The following is a 20,073-nucleotide window of genomic DNA, read 5'->3' as shown; positions in this document are numbered from 1 at the left end:
TCTCTCACTCAGCCTGGGGAGGGTGGAGCAGAAATCATGGAACACTTCTAGGAGGGGACAATGGAGGGGACCTGAAGCATGTGGCCAGGAGAAGGGTAAGGGCACCTATTATGTATATACGCCTTGCTGACATAGGCAGGGGAACAAGACAGAGTCTCCACTGTCATGGTGCTTACATTCAAACAGGGGGCAAAGTCCTATGTCAACAAGTTGGTGGATAAACCACATTTTTGGTGGTGAAGAACAATAAAGCTGGGTCAGGGATAGAGAGAGAAGGGGAGGTGATTTTAGAGAGGGGGATCAGGGAAGAACTCTTGGAGGAGGAGGTGATATTTAGGTAGAGACTCATTAAGTGAAGGATTTTGAGGGAAGAGTGTCCAGGCAGAGGGAACAGACAGTGCAAAGGCCCCAAGGTTGGACCATGCCTGATTTGATCAATTCACCTGAACAAGTAACATAAGGAGGCCCATGTGGCTGGTGAGGAGTGAATGAGGACAAAGTGGTGTAGGAGCAGATTGTATAAGGACTTGGGGGCCACGGCGAGCACTTGGGCTTTAACCCTGAGTCAGGTGGGAGTCCTGGAGGGCTGAGAGCAAGAGAAGGACATGATAACACAATGGTGGGCCAGGTGCTGTGCTTGGTGCTCCGTGAGTCTTATCTCAGGGAATCCCCACAATTTCCCAGTATTAGGCACCTTTGCTTCCACCATTTTACAGGTGGGGTCTGGTGAGCTTACCTCACGGCCCAGGGCCACACTACTGTGATACAGTAGATCTCTGATTCTATGGTTGGAATCTGATCCCCTGGTGTCAGGGAAAAATATGAAAGAGCCTATTGCCACCCGTGGCACATTGAAACTGCTGTCATTATGACTTAGAATGTAACCAAGGTAGCATTTTATTGGCTGAAATTGCCTGTGCTACCTCTGTTGGTAGGCAAAAGGGGAACCCCACCATGGCCTGCAGACTAGAGAGCAGGAAACATGGCTTCAGGGGGGACTTGGGGTCTCAGGCAGGGAACTGGGGTCAGTGAAAGGAGGCTTGGGCAGAAGGGTTGGGCCCCCATTTCAGCAGTGCCCTTGGTGGAGGCACTTCTGATGTCTGGCTGAGGATGGCATATGGAGCCCCCAGGCCTGGCTGGTGCCACTGCTGCCCCCTCTCACCAAGTCCAGTTGGATGGACTCGTTCCCTCTGTAGCCTGACTGCCTTAGTCTTCCCTCTGGATCTCCCGATGGACATCTAATTGGGGCTTTTGATGCTCAGAGTATGTTCTATGAGTAGTAGACCCTCAAGGCTCTGCTACTTAGGAGTGGGGATAAAACAAAACTAAACCATCCTTCCATGCAGGTCTTCTCAGAGCCTTTAATATGCTAATATGCTTTCCACAGCTTCAGAAAATGTGTTTGACCTCTTGAGCCTTTTTTTCCCCTTTGAAGTATGTTTGGAGTATCATGTCTCTCTGGCATAGATATAATTGAACCCTACCTTTACCCAAGGAGGATCCTTGAATGGTTGAATTTCAGGTAGATCATTTTGACCAAGGACCACAGGTTTCCTCCTTTCCTCCCAGGGCCTGGGCTGTGAAAACAAGACTGGTGTCCCATCATCTCTCAGTTGAACTGAAAACTCTGGCTGGGAAGGCCAAATTAGGATCTCTGAACTCACAGCTCATGAGGCTAGACGGGGTCAGTCTAGGCAGGACTGGGGCGGGGGAGTCTAATGGTGAGCTTGTCTCCTGGGAAAGCCACTGAGTCTGTGGGGACATAGCTCAGGATAGAAACATCTGACCTTCCCATCCATGTCCTACCAGGAAGCTGCAGACTGGCCCAGCTCCTCTGAAAGCAAAGACTCCATGCTGGGCTGGCTTGCAGTGGTGCTGCATGGACAAATATTCCAGCCTCCTGTCTACCTGGCTCACCATCTTCTGCCTCCTGCTGTCCACTTCCTCTGGCCTCCCCAGCATTTCTGGCCCACAGGGTCACTGGAAAGTTGATCGCTCCGACTCTCATCCCCTATTTTACTAGTGAGGACAGCCCAGAAAGGCATAGGGAGACAAAAGCAGACACAGGGCTGGGTAACCCCTGGACTCACCTGCCATGCAGTGTCGTGTTATTATTACTGTTGTCATTATTGGCAGTGAGACAGGGAGGTTGTGATAAAGCTGAGAATGCACGGGTGATGGTCCTGCCTCTGGCATACCTTGGCCTTTGGTCTGAGGTGGCCAATCATGGCTTGTGGTCCTGAACTGGGCCCCAAGGGCCAGCCTCTCCCCACCCCCCTTCTGCCTTAATCTGTCTCTGGCTACCCACGTTGCACCTGTGGCCACTGTGGGGCGGAGCTTCTCAAACTGTGTTGCCGACAATTTCCTGCCACAGCTTCCTGCCCCAGAGACCAGCATCACTACCCCCCACCACTCCCCACAGCTCCATGGACAAGCCCCCACCTTGCTGCCTGGTCCTGTGTCCTGTGTATAGGGAGTGACTATATGAGTCTTTGAGGCAGGGATGGCTGTCTTTGGGAGGATGGAGAGGAGTGGGGAGGGTGTACCCAGTGAAGAGCACTGCATGGATAAAAGTATGGAAGTGAATTTGAAAGAAGGCTAATAGCACAACCCAGGTGGAGCAGTTGAAGAATTTAGTTAGTTCAATGAAGTGAGCTGGAGGGAGCCACAGTAAGTTCTTGAGCAAGGGAGTCTTTGGGGGAAAAACTGCTGAGAAGCAACTCGCAGACCCTAGAGCTCAGCTCATGGGAAACAGACTGTGGGGTTTAGCCAACCACAAACACTATGTGAGTTAGATCTGGATCTCAGATTTTATTAATAGAAACAGCAGGTAGAGATCAAAGGAGGTGATGCCAGCACAAACAGAGAGGTCTGAACTAGACAGGTGAACATGGTGGCATGTTTATAGCCACAGACAGAATGGCCCAAGTAGGGCTACCAGGGCTGGGGGAGGAGAGGCGGCAGGAACCATCAGAGAGGGAGGAGGCATATCAGGGAGCCTGTGAAGGACCGAGGAGAGCCAAGAAGCTCAAGCAGGAGGAAAGGGTCACTTGTGTCCATCATTCAGGGGATCCAGCATCGAGGAGGGCTTGCCTGGTGCCCACCAGGTGGTGATATCAGTGTTTCCTCTCTGGCCTGGAGAGTATCCTGGTGGAGGTGGAGGGCAGACTGTGAGGCTGGATGAGGGGGTGGGAGTCAAGAAAGTAGAGCAGGGGTGTAGACAGCACTTTCTTTCCTATTTCAGTTATTATTTTTAGTGCCTGGTTTGTCTATAGTTTCCAACTCCTTTAGTTAAAAACCCAACAACTAAGGTATAATTTACATACAGTAAAATTCACCCATTTTAGTGAACACTTCCATGAGATTTGACAAATACATATATCCAAGAAACTATCATCTTAATTGAGATACTGACTATTCTCCCAAATTCCCTCATGTCTCTTCTAGTCAATCCTTCTCCTTGGCCCCCAGCCTCTGGCAACCACTGATGCTTTGTTCTCCACTGATACAGTTTTGAATGGAATTATACAGTTTGTAGCCTTTGGAGTTTGGCTTCGTTTACTCAGCATGATGCCTTTGAGATTCATCCATGTGTTGTGGACATTTCCTTTCATTTTATTGCTGGGTAGTATCCCATGGTAGTGATGTACCATAGTTATCTATTCATCTGTTGAGATACATTTGTTTCCAAAATTTGGCAGTTGTGAGTAGAGCTGCTATAAACATTTCCTGTGTAGGTTTTTGTGTGAATACAAGTTTCCATTTCTCTAGGGTAAATACCCAGGAACGCTTTTTGCTTCTTAAACACTCTGATGGAATGGTGACCTATATCTCCAGGTGGGACACAAATGCAGTCTCTGTTAATCACCTACCTGTAACTGTTGGGACATCCAGGAACCCTCTCAAGCCTGGCCTTCCCAAACCAAATGTCAGGAACCGTCTGGTTAGAATGCAGATTCTGGTTCCTCCTCTGGCTACCCTGACTCAGATCTCACCTGATTCCCATTCCAGTATCTTCCTTTCAGCCCCTGTGCCCATCCTTGCCTGTCCCTGGACACCCAGAGGTAAGGCAGCCTTTTCCAACCCACAAAGGCCTTCTTTGCACCCCCTGCTTACTTTTGCTTAACTAAGAAAGGCACCCAAGGATCTTCCCCTGAATGTAACCTATGCCTGGGTGGTCTTGCTGGACCCACCCTAGAGAAATGTTTGGAAATTGTTATAGGGAGATGAGTTTTTTCAATATTGTATAAAAACTTCCAAATATACAGCAAAATGGGAAGAATTATATACCCGTTAACCATCCCATAGTTCTACAATTAATATTGTTATATTCACTTTATCACATACAGTCTATCCTCATTATTAGGATGTTCTGTATTTAGCCTACTTGCTAAAATTTATTTATAACCCCCAAACTAATACTCAAGGCCCTTTCACAGTCATTCAAGAACATACCCGGAGAAGCAAGAAATTTGAGTCAACTGACATGCGCATTCCCACTGAGGTCAAACAAGGTGACACTTTTCTCTACCTTTTTGTTTTACTTCTCATACTGTAAACAAGTGTCCTTCGCTCTATTTGGTGCACATTTTTTTGTGCTTTTTGTTGGTGATTTCACTGTTTAAAGGGCAGTGCAGTGCTGCAGTGCTATCTTGTATTCCTACGTGCAAGAAGGCTGTGATGTGCCTTACAGGAAAAGTCTGGGTTGTCAGGTAATCTTAGCTATAGCGCTATTGGCTGAGCATTCAATGTTAATGAACCAACAATATATATCAAATAAAGTGTCTTTAAGCAGAAACAAGGTTAAGTACTGATCAGTTGATGAAAATATTGACCAGAGAGTGGGGGGGCCTAGGCTGGCTCAGTTGGTAGAACATGTGAGTCTTAATTTTGTGGTCATGAGTTCAAGTCACGTTGAGTGTGGAGCCTACTTAAAAAAATTTTAAGTTATGGGGTGCCTGGCTGGCTCAGTCAGAAGAGCATGCAACTCTTGATCATGGGGTGGTGAGTTTGAGCCCCACATTGGGTGCAGAGAATACTGAAAAAAAAAAAAAAAAAAAAAGAAAAGAAAAAAGAAAAAGACAAAAAAGAAAAAAGAAAGTGTTGTGACCAGAAACTTGAAGGAACCTAACCCTGGATTCCTCTAGGAGCGATCATTTAGTATTTGCTAATTCAGTGTTTGCAATGACTTTACAGAACTACTCTGAATAATAAGACTTATCTGTTCACCTGTCTATCCATCAATCAATGTTATTTTTCTGGATGCCTTTCAAAGTAAATTAGTGCCATCAGAGGTAAATATTTCCACATACAGATCATTAACTAGCGTTCAATATTTTTTCTTTTTTTTAAAATAAGGGGTCCAAATATAATGAAATGAACAAATTTTAGCACATTCTTAGAGAAATTGAGACACTTGTATAACCCAAAGCTTATCAAGATATCAGCCATTGTACCATCACCCCAGAAAATTAAAAGCAGATAATTTTAGGTTATCTGCCTTACCAGATATTTATCTAAATATCCTTAATTCCTTCTCCCTCTCCCCCTCCCCCATCACACATCTCATTTTATTTAGTGGCTGTATCAAAGTTCACGTTGGAGTTAAACCCTAATGTATTTAACCAATATCCTATTGATGGATATTCAAATTAATTTGTGCTTTCTAGAAATTTGTCCATGAAGGCAGAGGGGGCAGGGTAAAGCGGAATTTCTAAGGCCAGGGAGACTCAGTGGAAAGGAAGAAGGGAAGGTTAATAGAGAAAGGTTCTTTTGAAGAACAAAACTTGTTCCAGCTTTGTTCCCTATGCCTGATGTTCTCTCTTCCATGATTTTTGAAAAGCTGGTTCATCCTCATCTTTCAGATCTCAATTCAAATGCTACTACCTCAGACAAGGCGACCTTCCCAGCTACAGTGGCCTCTTCTCTCTCTTAATAGCACTCTATTTCCTTTATAACACTGGTCTCAGTCTGTAATTACTATTTTTGCCTGTTTCCTTGTTTAATGTATTCCCCCCCCCCCCCCTTCAGATTGTTCAGTATTCAGGAGGGCAGGGCCTGTCTTATTCACTCATATCCAGCGCTGAGCTGAAAACACAATAATTCAACACGTGTTTGGGAAATGAATGAACGGTTCCAGGTTCTGGTGTGTGTGGGCCCGTGGGGGTGTCTGGGCGTTCCACACAAAGTCTCTGAAAAGTCAGAGGAGGATTGGGGATCCTCCGATCTGAGCCCAGCCGGCGGGGGCTCCTCTCCAAGTTTATTCTGGCGTAAAGAGGCTCTGCACTATGACACTGATGCCCCTCAATGCGTCCTCTCTCCCACTATCTCTGGGCCCAGTGGACAGAGTTCAAGAAGGCAAGCCGAGACCCTGACGTGCCCTCCATCTTGTTCTGAACCCGCAGGGTCTGGCGAGGCACAGGGGCGGCGGCGGCGATGCCGGACCCCGCGGCGCACCTGCCCTTCTTCTATGGCAGCATCTCGCGCGCCGAGGCGGAGGAGCACCTGAAGCTGGCGGGCATGGCCGACGGGCTCTTCCTGCTGCGCCAGTGCCTGCGCTCGCTGGGCGGCTACGTGCTCTCGCTCGTGCACGATGTGCGTTTCCACCACTTCCCCATCGAGCGCCAGCTCAACGGCACTTACGCCATCGCTGGCGGTAAGGCGCACTGCGGCCCCGCCGAGCTCTGCGAGTTCTACTCGCGCGATCCCGACGGGCTGCCCTGCAACCTGCGCAAGCCGTGCAACCGGCCGTCCGGGCTCGAGCCGCAGCCCGGGGTCTTCGATTGCCTGCGCGACGCCATGGTGCGCGACTACGTGCGCCAGACGTGGAAGCTGGAGGTGAGAGCGCGGGCCCGAGGGGGCGGGCCCTGGGGGCGGGGCCGGGGAGAACAGGCCTTTGAGGGCGAGAGAGCCTTGGGGACTGGGGAGAGCGATTACATTCTTCAGCCTGCGCTTTGCTGTGCTTCGTCAGATTTGGAAGCTGGAGGGGTGGATGCGGTCCTGGTTGGGGGCAGGACCTAAGAGGTGGCCTCGTAAGGAGGGGGCTGAGTGACGCCTTGGTGCAAGCCTATGCCAGACAGCTGTTGAAGGTTGCCCTGGGCCTGGGCTGGGGGCGGGCCCGGGCTGTGGTCTTCAACAGCTTGCAATACCCGACAACCAGTGTCAGATCTTCGAGCTGAAGATGAGGTTGGACCGCCTGTAAGGCGCGGTCTGGGGCGTGGCCCTAGATGGGCGGGAGGTTGGAGAAGGACCGTGGAGATGGCGGGGGCGGGGGCGGGGGCGGGGGTAGGAGGGGGGTGTCTGGAGAGGGGGGCTGTCCTCAACAACCTGAAGGACTCACTCTAGGTGGGTCTAGGGTGAAGGGTCTCATAGGGACAGAGGAAATTAGGAAGGTCCAGAGGAGGGAAGAGGGTTCTTGTGGTGACAGTTATCAGTCTCCTGGCTCCTCCATCCTCCCTTCCCTAGGGTGAGGCCCTGGAGCAGGCCATCATCAGCCAGGCTCCCCAGGTGGAGAAGCTCATTGCCACAACAGCTCACGAGAGGATGCCCTGGTACCACAGCAGCCTGACTCGAGAGGAGGCAGAGCGCAAACTCTATTCGGGCTCGCAGACCGACGGCAAGTTCCTGTATGTGGGGCTTGAGGCCTGGGACTTTAGGGCGGTGAGGCTGGGGCTTGTTGGCCAGAATCCTGGAGGCTGGGGCAGACCTCAGTGTGCAGTGTGCAGTGTGCAGGGAGGGGTGCGCCTGTGCTAACATGTGCAAGTGGCTAGTGTGTTTCTGAGTGTGTGGTAGGGACATTATATGAGAAAGGATCTGTAGTGGTTAGGACTCCAGAGCTGGACTGTCTGGGTGGGAATCCAGGCTCTGCTGTTTATCAGCTCAGGCCGCTGGGCAAGTAGCTGAACTTCTAACTGCTTCAATTTCCTCTCCTTCATTCAGCAAATATTTACTGAACATCTACTATGTGCCAGGCATGTTTCAGGCACTGAGGACATAGCAGTGAACAAAACGGACACAAATCCCTGTCCTTGTGGAGCAGGAAGACACAAAACAAATCCAGGGAACCCAGGCTGTGCTACCTGCCAGCTGCTGTCCCCACCCTAGCTCAGCTTTGACCTCTTTCGTATCTTAAGCTTCCATGGAAGATGTTTGACAACGAATTCCTCTGCCCCAAGGAAAAGTCTGCAAACTTTCTGCAGAGTTTATGACAATTAGTTGGTCTACTGAGGTTAGAGGAGTCTCAGGAGAGCCTAGGCCAAGGGCTTTGACCAGCTATGGGTGCCTTGGATGTCAAACTCGAAGTCACAGAGGCAGGTAGGGTCAACATGAGCCATGGGAGACTGAGGCTGAGGGAACAAGGATCAGGTACAGTATAGAGACTGAACTGGCACTGAGGTTCAGAACCAGGTAGAGCAGTGACAGTATCAAGGACAGTGACTTAACACTGGGCAATGTCAGGAGACCAGAAGCAGCTACTTTGAGCCAGGCTGTTGGAAAATTAGGCAAGGCATGCTTTGGACAGAAGCTATTGTAGATTGCTTTTGTGGTTCCTGCCGTCAATAACTGCTTTCTCAATATGGGGATAGTTAGGGGCTGAAGGTCAAAGCTACAGGGGATAGTTAGGGGCCAAGGGTCAAAGCTGTAGGCATAGAACCTTGTATGGGGCTGGGAGGAGGGGAACACCCCTGGTGGGTCATAATGCCTGGCACAAGCCCAGAACTGGTCCAGTTCTGAGATAAGGGTGTAGGGTATGATAGAAAGATGCATGTTACTCAGGCCTGGAATTAAAACCAGGGCCACGCTTAACTATTGACCACAGGTCAGAGCTGCCGAAGAATGGATGGAATTGTACCTCATGCTGTTTGTTGCCAAAGCTTTCTTTATAATCTCAGGGTTTATGGAGTGGTTGATTCAACTTGAAAAGAAACCTGACCTCTGGAAAGGGCCTTTAAGATTATATTGTTAAGTGTTTCCTAACCTCTTCTGGATCACAGACCCTTGTGGGAATCTTACCAAAGCTGAACCCCTTTCTCGACCCCAAACATGTTTACTCCAGAGATTTTGCACACAAGAAGCTACAGAAGATCGTAGTTGAACCTGAGCCTCATTCTTGGAGCCCTTTTTGGGTTAAGAACCTCTGACTTAGTTCAACTGTCTCATTTTACATGTGAGGAAACTGAGAGGATAAGTGACTTTCTCAGGGTGGCACAGATAATCGTGTGACAGAGCTGGCTGTCAGTCCTATTAGCAATTAATTGATTTGAATTGATTTGAATCCTGGCTCGACTTCTAATCAGTTGTGCAATCTAATACCTCAGTTTCCTCATCTGCAAAATGGGGACAATAATAGTACCTACCTTGTGGGGAATGCTGTGAAGGTCAAATGGCAACTATGTGAAGAATTTAGAACCAGTATCTCAATAAATGATAGCTCTTATATTACTGTTACCAGGTTCTGTATATTCGGAAGTAGAGATACACGTTGATTTCTTAGCTGGCACTTCTAGCTTAAGTTAAGTTTGAACTGCAGAGGCAAAGAACTGCGACCACCTACTGGGTTTTTTTGGTAAATAAAGTAGAATTTGTGGCATTGAAATATACATGGTGACCACATCAATGTCTTTGGCCTATGTGGTTATTATGTGGGAATTGGCCGCTGTTCTTTTATGAATTCACATATCTCTTTCCAAAGAGAGTGTTATCAGTTAGCCTTTGCTATGTAACAAGCCATCCTAAAATATCATGGCTTAAAACAACATTATTTATTCCCCCCTTGATTCAGGAGGTCGGCAGTGTGGGCTTAGTTCAACTGGGTGATTCTTGTACTGGTTTCCTTTGAGCTCGCTCATGTGGCTGCAGTCAGACGTGGTGGGGTGTGGACTGGGGCTGGATGGTCTAGGATGGCCTCACATGTCTGGCAGTTGGCAGCCTGGCGTGCCTGGGTTCTCCTTCCTGGGGCATCTCCAACAGGCTAACCTGGACTCATTCCAATGGTGGCAGGGTTGCCAGGACAAGCAAGAGAGGGCAAGTGAGCCCACTGCTTGACCACTTTCCAAGCCTCACCTCGTGTCACATTTGCTAATGTCTTATTGGCCCAAGCGAGTCATGTGATAAGGCCCAGATTCAGGAGATACAGAATGAGACTTCCTCTATGTTTTTTTTCTTTTAAGTTTATTTATTTTGAGAGAGAGAGAGAGAGTGTGTGTGTGTGTGTGTGCATGCACACATGGGGGAAGGGCAGAGAGAGAGGGAGAGTGAGAATCCCAAGCAGTCTCTGCACTGTCAGTGCAGAGCCAGATGCGGGGGGCTCCATCATGACCTGAGCCAAAATCAAGAGTCAGCCACTTGACCGACTGAGCCGCCCAGGTGCCCTGAGACTCTATCTGTTGATGGGAAAGAATGCCTAATATTGTGGTGGTGTTTTCAATTTTACATATACGTTTGCTGGTGAGCGTTGGGTGTTGAGTTTCTGCTGTTAGTTCAAAACTTAAGATGTGGACCTGAGGGAGGTCTCTTTCACTACTCAAAAGAAGAGAACTAGTAATTAGAAACCATAACCTCCAAGCTACCCCACCAGTCTAGTTATGGAAGTGCTTTCCTTTCTGTGGGACATTTGCATTTTAGTTTGTTGTGGGTTCTCTTCTCTGCCCTTGGGGCTCCCCTATCATCCTGTACCCTGGTTTCCTATGTCTTAAGGCATCCCTAGTTATGGGCCAGCCTAGGAATTATATCTTGCTTCATTGCATTGTTCTCCTGGGAACTTGCTGCCCTTCCGTCCCACTCTCAGGTTTTGCCATGGCAATTTAGAAGATATTTTCCCCATCCCTTTGATCTAAGGGAGGGCTTGATTACAAGGTGGGCTCACATCTCTCTTGCTTACCACTGTATCTCTGCCCTTAGAACAGTGCCTGAGACATGGTTAACATTCAGTAAACATTTATCCGTGGGCCAAGGCCCTGTCAGAGAGTTTACACCACCTGCAGGCCATCCTGATGCCTACTTCCTGCTGCCCGCCAACAGCCAGCTCTTCTGCAACGTAATACAATTCCTCAGATTATGGGTCAGCTGCCTACAACTTCTTGTACAAGACCTGAGACCCCCAGGAGCCGTTGCTGTCCATCCTCCATTGGAAATTTACACTTAACTCTGGAGTAGAACCTTGTGCCAGTGACTCGAAACAAAATTGTTTTGTGGGAGGTGTTGGTTGGTTTCACTGTGGGATGAGGGGGTGCAGGCATCTGGCTCTAAGTTGGCCTGTGTGTGTGTGTGTGTGCGTGTGCGGACAAGGTCTTACCACACAAAGCCCCCATTCTTCGAGGGGCTTAATTCCCATTCATAGACTAGGAAGATTTGTGTACTTATTTTGGCAAATTTCCAGCAGAGGACAATCAAAGGTCTCACTCTGTCAAAGGTCAGTCTTTACAGTAACTAGCGGATCTGTTGTGATGACAAGGTGACCTACTCTGATTTGTACAAAGGTGCCCCAGGAGCAAGCCATGGAGTTGTGCTTACCTCTGTGGCTCTTCATGGAAAAGTGGCTTTCTCTCCCCAAGAGAATATTTTAAGTCTACCTGCAGAGACTTCTGTGGCCTCTGTGGGTGGCTGAGTGTCTACCATAGATAGCTCAATATCCTGTGGATGGCCACGTATCCCGGTGAATGGCTGAGTGTCTCCTAAGGAAGGCCACATACTCTGCTGTGGAGGACCTGGTGTCTGCTTGTGGCTGGTTCAGTGTTCTCCCCTGGATGGCCACGTGTTCAGCTGTGTGAGCCTCAGGCTCTTCTGGGCTGAGTGTCCACCGTGGGAGGCCCAGTATTCCCCCGTGGATGGTCACATATTGGCCCTTGGACAGCTGTGTCTCCCTGTGGACACTGCCATTCTCCTTTCATTTCCCTCCCCGACTCCACCCCACCACCTGTTACCAGTAGGTCTGGAGGTTGAGTCGCGCCTGACCTTGGCTCCCCTAGTCCCTGACACTTCTCTGTGAGACTGTCAGGGTCAGAGCCCATGGGTGTGTGTGTGTGTGTGAGATCTGGGGCCCGGCAGGGGATTACCACAGGAGAACTCAGGTGGTTATAGGGGTGATGCCCCCTCCTTCCCCCTGCCAGGCTGAGGCCCCGGAAGGAGCAGGGCACGTACGCACTGTCCCTGATCTATGGGAAAACCGTATACCACTACCTCATCAGCCAGGACAAGGCAGGCAAATACTGTATTCCTGAGGGGACCAAGTTTGACACGCTCTGGCAGGTAAGCTGCCCATCTACCTTGCTGTTGAGGGGATGTGGTGGGGGGTTGCTTGGGGTTCTGGGGGAGGGAAGAGCCCAGGCCCTGATGCCGCCTCCCTGCAGCTGGTAGAGTACCTGAAGCTGAAGGCTGATGGGCTCATCTACTGCCTGAAGGATGCCTGCCCCAACTCCAGCGCCAGCGCCAGCTCAGGTGAGTGGGGCTGTGGGGGACGGGGGCAGGGTGAGCGAAGACCCCGTGCCCCACCCCCTCACTATCACTTCTGCTCCCCCAGAGGCTGCTGCTCCCACACTCCCAGCTCACCCATCCACTTTCACCCATGTGAGTTAGCTGGCATCTCAAAGTTGGGTCGTGAGGGATGGAGCTGGGCGGGTGGGTGATGGGTCCTGTTCCCAGGGCGAGGCTGGGATGGAGAGTGGGGCTGCCATGGACCAGAAGAGGGTACCCCCCAGAACTGTCCCTGGGAGTCCTCAGAGAATATGGGTCTCAGGGGCTGGGTGCCCCCAGCTCAGGTCCTGCTGACCCTTGTTGACCCCATGACCTTTAGGCTCAGAGACGGATTGATACCCTTAACTCAGATGGATACACCCCTGAACCAGGTGAGCTGACAAAGCTGGAGGTGTATATGTGGGGTTCCTGCCAGGCTGTGATCAAGGTCCCTGGCTGGGCTCCAGGGTGTGGCAGGGGAGGGATGTGGGCCAGGCCTGACTTGTGACTGCAGACGTCCACGTGGGTGCACATCCGTCACGCCTGCCTGTGTGCTTGTGCATGGGGTGCATGCAGACACGCAGGGGAGTACATCTGGCTGTGCCTGAGCCACAGACACACATGTGTTCAGTACCTATGATGTGCCAGTCACGCCCCATGCTCGTGTGTGTCTGAGCTTGTCGAATGCTTCTGCTATGCCATATTAGTCATGCCAGTTAGTCATGATGATTATTCTCAGTTTACAGATGAGAAAGGAGGGCAAGTAACTTAATAAGGTCCTGCGGTTGGGCAATAGTGGAACTGGGATTTGAACCCAGGCAGGCAGGCAGGCAGGCTCTGGAGCCCCTGTTTTTAAAATGCCTGGCTGCAGATGCTCATGTGTTTGATGTGTAGATGCAAGCCTATCCCGTGTGCATGCACAGAGAAAATACAGGATTGCGTGTGCACACAGAGGCTCACCTTTGGAGCCCTTGTAAACATGGCTGTGTGGTGCATCCAGAGACATGGGCAGACATGGACATAGGTGCACACACACGCACAGAGGTCTTCCTGTAGCTGGCACACTAACAGTTTCTCATGCAGATGTGCCTTTGGACCCCCATCACACACAGACGTGGGTGCAAGTATACGTGGGTGCGTTTGTGTGAATGCATGGGCACACGTGGTTACATGTGCACATAGACGCATATGCCTTTAGAGCCCACTGGATGTGGCTTCCCAGTTCCCCCCAGAGGGGACCAGGAGTGTACACAAGTGCACGCATGCACACGAGCACACACGTGTACCCACGTGCCTGTGCATGCTCTGGATGGTGCACCGTTGTCTGGGGTGTGCGCTTTGCGGGTGCCAAGGCTGCTGTGCCCTCCCCATCCCTTGTCCCACTCCCTCATCCTGACTTGGGAGCGCACACGTGTGTGTATGCCCAGCACGCCTAGTGTCCGCAGAGAAGCCAAGGCCAATGCCCATGGACACAAGTGTGTACGAGAGCCCCTACAGTGACCCTGAGGAGCTCAAGGACAAGAAGCTCTTCCTGAAGCGTGAGAACCTTCTCATCGCTGACATAGAACTTGGCTGTGGCAACTTTGGCTCAGTGCGCCAGGGCGTCTATCGCATGCGCAAGTATGGCTGCTCCTGCTGTGGTTTGGGGCACCACCGTGGTGGGGGGACAGAGGAGGGTGTGGCCTCACCAGGCCTTGGGGGTTGGGGCCAGGAAGCGATATCAGTTTGCCAGGGAGACAGACCCTGGGCCAGAAAAGTACATGCTAGGGGGTTACCTGGGAGGGCTTGGGTCAGCACCTGAGAGGGTGTGGGAGAAGCAGGCTGGGACAGGGAGAGGGTGGGCTGAGCCGCAGTTGCAACAGAGGCCTTAACCGACCCAGGGGAGCTGCAGAGGGGCCCCCCTTTGTAGCCTTGCTACCGGATACAGGCAGCCCCTGGGGATGGGTGTAGCTCTGAGGTGTTTTTTTTCAGCGAGGGGCAGTTCTCGGTGAGGGACTTGGCAGTGAGCTGTCCCTGGCCGACACTCCTGGCACCTGAGGAAGTGGCAACCCACGGTATCCACCACACATGGCCAGAGAGAAGAGAGGCGGGTTGGGTGGGCACAAGGGGCCGAGCGGGGCCCGTGCTGACCAGGTGCACGTCATGGCAGGAAGCAGATTGACGTCGCCATCAAGGTGTTGAAGCACAGCACAGAGAAGACAGACAAGGATGAGATGATGCGCGAGGCGCAGATTATGCACCAGCTGGACAACCCCTACATCGTGCGGCTCATCGGCGTCTGCCAGGCCGAGGCCCTCATGCTCGTAATGGAGATGGCAGGCGGCGGGCCCCTGCACAAGTTCCTGCTTGGGAAGAAGTGAGCTCCGGGCGGGCTGGGCACTTGGAACTTGTGGGCCCAGCAGGCTCATCCGTCCTTATGGGTGTGCTCCAGCCACGAGGGCACACTTGTTTTCACACGGCTGTAGACACACTCACTCTTGCCGCCCTGCGCGCCCACACTCACACCCATGGGGCGGAGCTGTTACCAGCACAGCCGTCAGAGTCTGACCTCCAGATCTGAACTGCAGCCCTGCCACTGACTAGTGTGACCCCAGGCAGGTCTCTCAGTTTGTCTGTGCCTCAGTTTCCTCACTCGTACCACAGTGCTGATCACAGTATTTACCTCAGGGGGCTCTTGTGAGGCTCACGTGAGTTGATATTTGTAAAGTGCTTAGAACAGTGTCTGGCCCTGCTTGTAAGAGCTTTAGAAGTTTTGCCCTCGTGAGATTGTCCATAGTCGATTGTCTTTGACCTAAGACACTGTCAGCAAACTGTAGCCCACAGTGTTGTTTGGTACTGCATGGCTTGGCATTTTTAAAGGGTTGTAAAAGAAAAAAAGAAGCAGAAGAGTATGTGGTAGAGACCATACGTGGCCTGCAAAGGCTAAAATATTTACTATCTGGCCCTTCACTGAAAAAATTTGCTGACCCTCAATCTAAAGAAACTGTGATTTCATTTGTTTTCTCATGCCTTAAACTCTTACCCTCATAGACACAGTCTTTGACACTCACTGAGTGAGTGACCATCAACTGAGGCGTGTGACCATCAACTCATATTCTCACTGGTGCATGTACATTCACAGTGTACCCCAGCTCGTGCATGCGTTTGTGCTGACTCATACATTCAGTTATTCCACAGGTTTTGCTGGGCAATTTCTCTGTAATCGGGACTGTTACTAGCATTTGGGATTCATCGGTGAACAAAAGGGACAAAGGTCTCTGTCCTGTATTCTGGTTGGGAAAAAAGAGGCTTTCAATGATAATTATAATGCAATGTAGAATATGTTGGAAGAGAAGTACTATAGAAAAGAAGATTGGGAGTGTCACGGTGGGAGGTGAAAAGTGAGAAGGCGAGGTCTGTGCAAACTGAGGGAGGCAGCCAAGTGCAGCTGTGGGGGAAGAAGCCAGTGCAAAGGCCCTGAGGTGTGCCTGTGCCCAATGTGGTGAGAGAACTGTGAGGAAGGTCCCATGGCTGCGACAGAGTGAATGAAGAGGAGAGGGGGAGCTGATAAGGGTAGGGAAGTGATGGGGTAGGTCATGCAGGACCTTGTGAGCCATGGGGAGACCTTGGACTTCCACCCCAAGTGTTGTGGGAGCCCTGGGAGGCTCTAAACGGGGGGTGGCAGGACTGGGCTTCTGTGCTCAGGGAGGATGGGCGATGGGGAGTGAGGGTTCTGGTCCAGCTTACAATGATGAAAGCTGGACTGGGGTGGCAGAAGCAGAGGTGGAGAGAAGTAGAAGGATTCTGGAAGGATTCTGAAGGCAGAGCTGCCAGGGTATGTTGACAGATTAGAAGCCAGGTGTGAGAAAGAAGAGCTGAGGGTGAGGCTGGTGCTTCTGGCCCAAGTCAATGAAAGGATGTGGTTGTTGGAGAAGAAAGGGACAGTGGGGGGAGCTGGGTATGTGTGTGAACAACCAGGAACTTAGCTTTATCTTTATTTTTATTATTTTCAAGTTTATTTATTTATTTTGGGAGAGACAAGAGTAGGAGAGGGGCAGAGAGAGAGAGAGAGAGAGAATCCCAAGCAGGCTCCACGCCCAGCACAGAGCCTGACATGGGGCTCGATCCCACAACCCTGGGATCATGACCTGAGCTGAAATCAAGAGTCGGATGCTTAACTGACTGAGCCACCCAGGTGCCTCTGTCTTTATTATTTTTGAGATGCCCATGAGACCCCCCCCCCCCAACCAGGGGCGCATAGAGGATGCAGGTAAATGTGTAAGTTTGGGAATCATAGTATGTGGGAGACATTGAAAGTCTTGAGACCAGAGGAGGACAGAGGGTTTTGCCTCTTCTGTTCACACCTGCCCTCCTTCCTGTATCTCCAGCCCTGTGCCTGGGCACACAATAAGCACCTGCTGACTACATGCTCAGCTGGGTCAGAGGTGTGGGCTTTGCTCCCTTAGGAACTCGGGCTGTCCCCCCCACCTGACCCTGCTTTCCCCTGAACCCCAGGGAGGAGATCCCCATCAGCAACGTGGCGGAGCTGCTGCACCAGGTGTCCATGGGGATGAAGTACCTGGAGGAGAAAAATTTTGTGCACCGTGACCTGGCAGCCCGCAACGTCCTGCTGGTCAACCGGCACTACGCCAAGATCAGCGACTTCGGTCTCTCCAAGGCACTGGGTGCCGACGACAGCTACTATACTGTGAGCCCCCACCCCTTTGGTGCCCATGGATGAAGTTGGTGGGTGGAGGGTCCCTGAGCCCTGCCCTGGCAACATCTCCCCCTTTTCAGGCCCGCTCAGCAGGGAAGTGGCCGCTCAAGTGGTATGCGCCCGAGTGTTTCAACTTCCGCAAGTTCTCCAGCCGCAGTGATGTTTGGAGCTATGGGGTCACCATGTGGGAGGCCTTCTCCTATGGCCAGAAGCCCTACAAGGCAGGCGTGGGCAGAGGCGGGTGGGCAGGTGGCTGGGTGAGAAGGGGGGGGGAGGGTGAGGTGGCCTTGGTTACTCATGTTGCACTTGGTTCTGGCTCGAGCAGAAGATGAAGGGCCCTGAAGTCATAGCCTTCATCGAGCAGGGCAAGAGGATGGAGTGCCCGCCGGACTGTCCACCTGAAATGTACACACTCATGAGTGACTGCTGGATCTACAAGTGAGTGCCAGTGGGTGGGAAGGGTATCCAGCTGAGCCGACACTGGGCCGGGGACCAGAAGTCATGGTGACCAATAGTCCAAAACTCATCCCTCCCAAGACTCACCCAGTTCACAGTCTTTCTCACACGCAGTAGCTTTACTCTCTGCACCTATGCTAAATACCTCAACACATGGACCCTATAGTGCTCCAATGGGCCAACACCCCAACACTCTACCTGTAAACACCTAGTGCTCCAGCATCTAAAACCTCAGGCCCCCACCAGCCAACACTCAACACATTGATCCTGCAATACTCAAACAAGGCAGTACTCTTTTACCCAAAATACAGTACCAATGGTCAGGACATGTGATAATACTCCACTCTCATTCCTCAGTCCCCCGCTGTCCAACATTCAACACCTATTTATTCTGACAAGCCAACACTACAGCACCCAAATACTCAATATATTCAAAACCTCCACCTCTGTCCAGTGTTCAAGCTCAACACTTGAACAGCCAAACTTTTAACACCATCAGTATTTCAATTTCCCATCAGAAAATAGGCAACACACACCCAAACAAGATATTGTCCTACACTGAGCCATTGTCATCCACTGAGCATGGATATTCCAACATTTGATACCTTTTCTACCCGGACATCCATTATTCCATTGGCCAGCACCTATGACATTGACACCTAAACACCCAAGCAACCCGATGTATAGATACCCTATTTATGATAAATAATACATGAACATGTGTTGACCTGGTCTCCATTGGGAAGTACTCAGTACACCAACACCCCAATACTGAAAGAGGCTCGCATCCAACGCCATACATGGATATTTCACACACAGTACCATTCGTAGCCCAACTCTTCACTAACTGAACCCACCATCAATGCTCCAATGTTCTGCTAGACTAGGGGCAGCATACTTGCACCCATAAAAGTCCACACCTGGCATCCAAATACACTGGCCCTTGGCACATGTGCAGTACCTCAGCCTTCAATATTCCAGGCCCCCTTCACTGATAGTTGTAACCCTGACACTCAGTGAATTCAGTTCCCTAAATCTTCACCAGTTAACCCTCAACAGATGGTTCCCCCAACATCCTGTATGTCGGCAGCTCTTCTATTACATGGTACAGAACCACTCGAATTCTAGTACTCACATCCAAGAGACGTCTCCATTTCCCAAAACTCTACCACCCTGACAGCCCCACTGATTTTATTTTTTTAAATGTTTATTTATTTCGAGAGAGACAAAGCCAAGCGGGGGAGGGGCAGAGAGATAGGGGGAGAGAGAGAGAGAGAGAGAGAGAGAGAGAGAGAGTCTCAGTGCAGAGCCTGACATGGGGCTTGATCTCACCAACCGTGAGATTGTGACCTGAGCTGAAACCAAGAGCTGTATGCTTGATTGAGCCACCCAGGTGCCTCCCCACCACACACTGATTTTTTGAGCCCCATGCGTGTCTGCCCTCCAGCTGAAGCTGGGTTCTGGGGATATGGTCAGTGGCCTGGATCTACCTGAACCCCCCACAGGTGGGAAGACCGCCCAGACTTCCTGGCTGTGGAGCAGCGCATGCGGACCTACTATTACAGCTTGGCGAGCAAGACTGAGGACCCCCCAGGGCCTGGAAAGGGAACCGAGACTGCTTTTGCCTGAGCTCCAGCCTGCCTGGGGCCTGCAAGCCATGATGCCCCAGCTTCAGCCCCATCCTAGGACCTCCAGTCTGGCTGGCTTCACTTCAGCTTTTCTGCCCAAACCAGCTGGGCTGTATAAGGCAGGCAGCTGAAGCCTCAGTTTGATACTGATCTAGTTTTCCCCACTTGGTCACCTGTCCCCTCTGGCTGGGGGAGGAGGGAGGCCCTGGGAGGGTGGGATTGCATAGCCTGCTCTTGGGCTGGTATCTACCGGGGAGCCCTGAGCTGAGGGAGCATTGCTTACAGTAAGGACCCTCCTTCCTCTGGAGCCTGAAGGGGAAGACTTGGAATTCTCAGGTGGCAAGACCTCAATCGTTTAAATAAACTCAGCTTCTTTCTTATTTGAGTCTCTCATCTTTTCTGCCATGGGTGGGGGTTGGGCAGGACAGGGGGTGGGTCATTGGAAGGGGTCAATGAGAAGTGCCTGAGCACAGCTTTTCTTGTGTGGGCCTGGATGTGGCCCCCAGGGTCTGAGTATCTGACTTTCCCACTTCTCTGCCCTGGGGACATCTTTGTGTGAGTGAGGAGCTGTGGCGGAGTGGGGGAACTGAGGCAGGTGTGCTGCTGGGCCTCAGCTTCCCTGTCTTTGTGGGTTGCGTGAGAAGGGTGCTCTCCATGCTGGCTGCCTGTTAGCATCGCCTGATGCGATTTTAACAAACGCCAACCCCCTCTCCTCCACGCCTCAATATTGGTGCGTTTCAAAGTGCCTTCAGGTGATTCTATCACCCAACACCCTACTCAACTGCCCCGCCTTCCTCCCTGGACACAGTCACAGCTGGGACCTTCACCTTGTGTCCCAAGTGC

At 51.1% G+C, this 20,073-nt stretch overlaps 1 protein-coding gene across 3 annotated transcripts in view; it reads left to right on the top strand.

The window, feature by feature from the left end:
* Positions 1–19,610, top strand: part of LOC106976677 (tyrosine-protein kinase ZAP-70) — a 38,878-nt gene extending 19,268 nt beyond the window's left edge. For 2 of the 3 annotated variants that reach the window (XM_027072606.2, XM_053200489.1), the window contains exons 6-17: positions 6,405–6,837; positions 7,465–7,625; positions 12,108–12,246; positions 12,348–12,435; positions 12,518–12,564; positions 12,791–12,842; positions 13,878–14,070; positions 14,600–14,806; positions 16,945–17,137; positions 17,227–17,367; positions 17,472–17,584; positions 19,108–19,610. In XM_027072606.2, coding sequence (XP_026928407.1) covers positions 6,436–6,837; positions 7,465–7,625; positions 12,108–12,246; positions 12,348–12,435; positions 12,518–12,564; positions 12,791–12,842; positions 13,878–14,070; positions 14,600–14,806; positions 16,945–17,137; positions 17,227–17,367; positions 17,472–17,584; positions 19,108–19,231 — 1,860 coding nt within the window. In that variant the 5' untranslated portion in view covers positions 6,405–6,435 and the 3' untranslated portion in view covers positions 19,232–19,610. Of the gene's footprint in view, positions 1–6,404; positions 6,838–7,117; positions 7,198–7,464; positions 7,626–12,107; positions 12,247–12,347; positions 12,436–12,517; positions 12,565–12,790; positions 12,843–13,877; positions 14,071–14,599; positions 14,807–16,944; positions 17,138–17,226; positions 17,368–17,471; positions 17,585–19,107 lie in introns of those variants that run through there. The other variant, XM_027072607.1, reaches the window with a different exon arrangement.
* The last annotated feature ends 463 nt before the right edge of the window (positions 19,611–20,073 follow it).

This window comes from Acinonyx jubatus, chromosome A3 (genome assembly GCF_027475565.1).
Source record: "Acinonyx jubatus isolate Ajub_Pintada_27869175 chromosome A3, VMU_Ajub_asm_v1.0, whole genome shotgun sequence".
In the NCBI taxonomy this organism is placed as follows: domain Eukaryota; kingdom Metazoa; phylum Chordata; class Mammalia; order Carnivora; family Felidae; genus Acinonyx; species Acinonyx jubatus.
Note: the sequence above shows the minus strand (reverse complement) of the source record. Positions and strands in the feature narration are given on the sequence as shown.